At 47.8% G+C, this 5,293-nt stretch overlaps 1 protein-coding gene across 1 annotated transcript; it reads right to left on the minus strand.

The window, feature by feature from the left end:
• Positions 1-2,998: 2,998 nt before the first annotated feature.
• On the minus strand, positions 2,999-4,797 carry LOC119341971 (protein DETOXIFICATION 49-like). Its single transcript, XM_037613820.1, has one exon. It carries the CDS (start codon positions 4,729-4,731, stop codon positions 3,169-3,171), a length of 1,563 nt encoding a protein of 520 aa, XP_037469717.1. The 5' UTR covers positions 4,732-4,797; the 3' UTR covers positions 2,999-3,168.
• Positions 4,798-5,293: the final 496 nt, after the last annotated feature.

Genomic DNA, 5,293 nt, shown 5'->3' on the forward strand with positions numbered 1-5,293 from the left:
CAATGTAAGCCTTTGACACGATGTCTTGTATGTGTAAAATAAAATTGCATCGTGAAGTATCTCTGGTCTTATCTGTGATCTTCATCCCTGCAGGTACCCATGATCATGAAGATCGAGCACCGGTGACGCTAGGAGCAAGGGAAATGTGAAGTGTTATACCGAACACCCGTGATAGTAAGGTTTAGTAGGGTAACATGGATCATATCCTTGGGGATTCATGAGGTGTAGTCATTGAATGCTCAAAGCTTTTGTTTGATATTATTATCTTGATTATCCGGGCAACCCGCGAGATGGATAGAGCCTTCAATACGACAACTAATTCTTGATGCAGGACTCATGTCGATCAGGACGTTATTTCGAGACATGCCCCATTCCAAATAATGCAATCACCTCTTGATGGGTGGCTTCCCGAGCACAAACTAATATCATTCTTTATCCCAACACCAATACTATAAGTGTTTGAATCAATATTTGCTTGCTGATCCGGTCAAAAGCTAGATTTGACACTTTAGCAAAATCTTGCTAGAGACCATCGCTAGAAGGTAATCTTCCTCTCGTGGGTTCGATAACCCAGGGTCATCTCTAGGGAAATAGGTGCAGGATACTCTTTTCAGTTCCAATATTGGGTCAACAAAAAGGAGATATCAGTGCTCCCCCTGTCGCAATGGAATGGTGCGAGGTGGCCACAGAGCTAAAGGCTGCTCGAGGAGGTGGAGCGCCACCACAGGGAGGAGGCCTACGTCATGGCCGCCCACCATCGGATCTAGGTTGGCGTATCGTCCGGCCCTCGAAAAGGAGGTGCTTGTATTGATGTGAAGGTTGCTCAACGATGTGGAGCGCCACCACTCGTGAGGAGGCCTACAGCGGAGAGGTTCCCTGCATCACGCCGCATGTCCACACGTTCTCTCGTTGGAGGTAAGGATCAAATCCCCTCTCTATCATGCTAGTTTATTTTCTATTTTTGAGGTGATTCGGGTATGGTGTCAACGATGGCAAAATCGAGCTTGCTAATGTAGGGGTGTGGTTTTGGGATTTTTGATCCACCAAATTGATCCAACAATCCGAGGTATGATGTGGTTGAATTTGAGGAGCTGGTGAGATGGATTTTTTTTGGCCACATTTTTGCTGGCGCAGTAGATGTATCATAGTGTATGGAGAACTAGGTGTATATTTCTCATGATGTTTTTCATGGTTTTTTCTCCGATCTAAACATGTGCTTTACCATGGCAACTAAGGACAAGTTGCTATCAAACTAGAGAAATGTCGATACAGTTTACGAATTTGTGATGTTGTTTTTGTCACGACAACCTAATATGTACTGGCACTGTAATTTTGGGGCGATGGTCACATGGTGAATGTGGGATTGCTCTTATCTGAAACACAGCAAATTGTAAAACATGGCGAATTCAGAAAGTTTCCACGACACGTCAAACTTGCCATCCTCCAAATTGTTTGCCACCATTTTCTTCAAATGTATATTACTGTTTATATCTCTAACATGACAAACTTACTGTATGGATCATGGCAAACTAAACGTATGGACTATGGCAAGCTTAAACTAAGTACCATGGCAAACTAAATTTATGGACCATGGCAAGTTTAATTCAAGTATCATGGAGAATATCATGGCAAAATCATTTTACACACATTGCAATTTTCTTTTTACGCAAAGCATGAAAAAATATAATAAAAGTACAATGGAAATTTTCAACAACATCTCCCATGGGTATATTTTGTATTTCTAATATGCCCTTACAAGTTCTAGTTCATTGAGCATATAATGGAACAATCACATGACAAATGTATGACAACCCGATCCTCATAACAATTTTACCTTTTGAGAACATGGAAAATTTACTTATGTAGCATGGTAAATTTACCTTTATTGCCATGGAAAATTTCATTTTTAATTGCCAATGCAAATTTTACTTTTATTTCCCACATGGCAAATTACCTTTACTGCCATGGAAAATTTACTTCAACATACAAGGTAATTTTTTTTCCATGGCAAATTTACTTTTGTTTTGCCGTGGCAAATTTACCTTCATTGCCATGGAAAATTTACCTTTACTTTCTGGGCAAAATTACCTTTATTGCCATGGCAAATTTACTTCAACATACAATGCAAATTTCCTTTTAAATTTTTCCATGGCAAATTTACTTTTGTTTTTTTTATCATGGTAAATTTACATCCACTGCCATGGCAAAATTATCTTTACTATCAAGGAAAATTTACATCAAGCATACATGATTTTTTTTACTTTTAACTTTGTCATGGCAAATTTAACTGTATTTTCATGGCAAATAAATCTTAACTTTTGCCATGGCAATTTTACTTTAACATACATGGCAAATGAACTATTTTTTTGTACGTAGCATTTTCTCATGTTTCTTAATTCTTTTAGACCAATGGGGTTTAACAGAATTTTTGTTTTTCATAAGTCATGGGCAAAATTAACATACATGGCAAATGAACTATTTTTGTACGTAGCATTTCATAAATTTTCTTATATTTGGACCAATGGGTTTTTAGTGGTAATTTTGTTTTGCATAAGTCATGGGCAAATTTTTCACACTCAATTTTGTCATGAAGTCAGTTTGGACATCACGGCAAATACTGAACCTTCCGTAATGTAACTTTTGATTTTTTTTTTAAGTATATAGTAGTTGTATTCACTAGAGCATGGCAACCTTCTTATCATGTGGTATGGATTTCCTAGATATTTTTAGGTTTAAAGGTTTTTTGTTTTTCTATATACTCGCTGGGAGAGGCAGGAGCACACAACATTGCAATTCTTTTTTTTTTACATCCTTCATGGGCTAATGGCATTTTTTGGGCTTGTCCGATGGGAGGCATTTGGCTGGCCCACTGAAGGCCATCTTTCAGGCCATCTGGCTGCACGTGGTTAGTGCTGTGGGAGTATTGTAGCGAACGGCAGTTCGCTCGAACCAATTGTTCGATCTGCCGAACGTCAGTTCCTTATCGGGGACCAATATAAAAGCAAAGGAGCCCGGGCAATTGTGCATTATGCTCCCTCAATTCAACGAGGGATGCATTGATAATTCTGCTGCCTATTGTTCCAAATCCTATGCCAATGGACAACTGAAAATTAAAGGTGAAAACGAAAAAAGATACTGATATATAAATGTAAAGTACTCTATGCATATTCAACTTAGCACAGTCACCACGAGCAAGCCGTTGCCCGCCATTACACTGTCTGCGTCTGCATGGCAGCTTTTGACGTCGCCATGGGCCTCCGCGCCGGTCAGCTCGCGCGCGCGAACGGCCTGATCTTCCCAGTCCGTGCGCTGCACCGCTCGCAGCATCAGGGCCGCGCACACCAGCTGCGCCGTCAGCATGCCGGCCCACATGCCCCGGAAGTCGAGCCGTGCCGGCCAGAACGCCAGCGCCAGAGCGGCCGGCATGCCGACGCCATAGAAGGCTGAGGCGTTGATCCTCGCGGCCTTCCCCAGCCGCGCGCTGCCGCGGAGCACGCCGCAACCCGCTGTCTGCGGGCAGTTGCCCAGCTCGGCGGCGCCGAGAATGGGCAGCGCCACGGACGTCAGCCGCAGGATGGCCGCATCTGCGGTGAACATTCGCGCCCATACGCCCCTCACGGACGCCGCGAATGCGCACGCCACGAGGCCCAGCGCGGCGCCACAGGCGAGGCCGACGCGTGCCGCGAGGCGCGCACGCTCCGGCCGCCCCGCGCCGAGCTCATGCCCGACGCGCGTGGACACGGCGCAGCTGAGGGAATGCGGGAAGATATACACCAGTGACGTGGTCTGTATGAGTATTCCCATAGCTGCCACCGCCGCTTTCGGGTCGGTGAGCACGCCGCAAAGCATGACCATGATCTCGTACCACCACCACTCCAGGCATACCGACATGCAGCTGTGAACGGAGAGCCTGACCAAGCGGCCCCATTCCAGAGCAGGTTCCTCCATCGGTGACAAACATGCACCATCTTTGCCATCGCTGCCGCCATTGCCATGGGTTACTCCGGAGAAGTACACGTAGGTCACGAGGAACAGCAAGAAGTTTAGGTTGGTGCAGACGGCTCCGAGGGCGACGCCGCGGATACCGAGGCGGAGGCCCTGCAAGAGGATGCAGTTGATGGGAACGTGGAGCAGGAGCGCGGCGGCGGCTGCGTACGTGATCGGGAGCGTGATGGCCTGCGCACGGAGGTACACGCGGATCGGGTGGAGGAAGGACTGCACGAGGAGGTCTGGCAGCGAGCACATGATGAAGTCGTAAGCAGCGGCCGCAATGTCGGGGTCCTGCCCTGTGGCGACGAGGATGCGGTGCATGGCGACCCAGAGCAGGCTGACGGGGATGGACGCGACCAGGAGCAGCGAGATGGTGCGGCGGAGCGCCGCGGCGAGGACAGACGTGCGGCCGGCACCGAACGCCTGGCCGCACACCGGGTCCATACCGGCAGCCAGCCCGGAGAGCACCGAGTAGCCGGTGATGTTGGCGAAGCCGAGCGCGAGGGAGCCGCCAGCGAGTGGCAGGCGGCCGAGCCGGCCAAGAAAGATCATGGACACTAGGGAGCGCGCGTACATGAGCAGCCCCGCGCCGACCATAGGCACGGCGAGCCGCACGATGGAGGCCACCTCGGCACTCGCGCCGCCGCCGCGTCGCGCTTTCTTTGGCCGGTCATGCAGCACGGGTGGCTGGAGCAGAGCCTCGTGGACGCATCGTGCTTGCTGCTGGGAGCAATGGCACATTGCAAATTTGCAGTGTGTTGCGTGCGTGCGTGTTGTTTTGGCAGCAGGGTGCGTGCCAGATGCTAGCTCAGGTCAGGGCTTTGCTTGCGTACCTATCCATGGTGGCTTTGGATCGTATATATAAACCGTTGTGCTGACATCCTTTGAAAACTTTCGGTGTGTTTCCGTCCCATATTTTTGTGTGGGGCCTACAATATTACGGTTTGCGAAATCCCAGTCGAGCGAGATTTAGCCATGGAATTTTACTAACCTGTGGGTCATCGAGTAGTTTCTTTTTTCTTTTGAGGGGTAATGCTTGTTTCTATCTTAGCAGATGGTGGGCTATCGCTTGGGGACATTGTCCATCCATCCCGGCCTTTTTTTATGTGGGCTATATGTTTGTGGCTTGCTGTGTTATTTCTATTTTGTTTTTAATTTTTGTTTTTCTCATAGTTTATCCGCGTAACAGTTTGGATTCTCCAATGAGTCCACATGCCACTCATGGCTTCGTCACTAGATTCAGATCCGAATTGTAGTCCTTGAAAACTGAGTCCTGCAAAGCAACGCATCCAGTTGCTGGTGG

This window comes from Triticum dicoccoides, chromosome 7B (assembly GCF_002162155.2).
Source record: "Triticum dicoccoides isolate Atlit2015 ecotype Zavitan chromosome 7B, WEW_v2.0, whole genome shotgun sequence".
NCBI lineage: Eukaryota > Viridiplantae > Streptophyta > Magnoliopsida > Poales > Poaceae > Triticum > Triticum dicoccoides.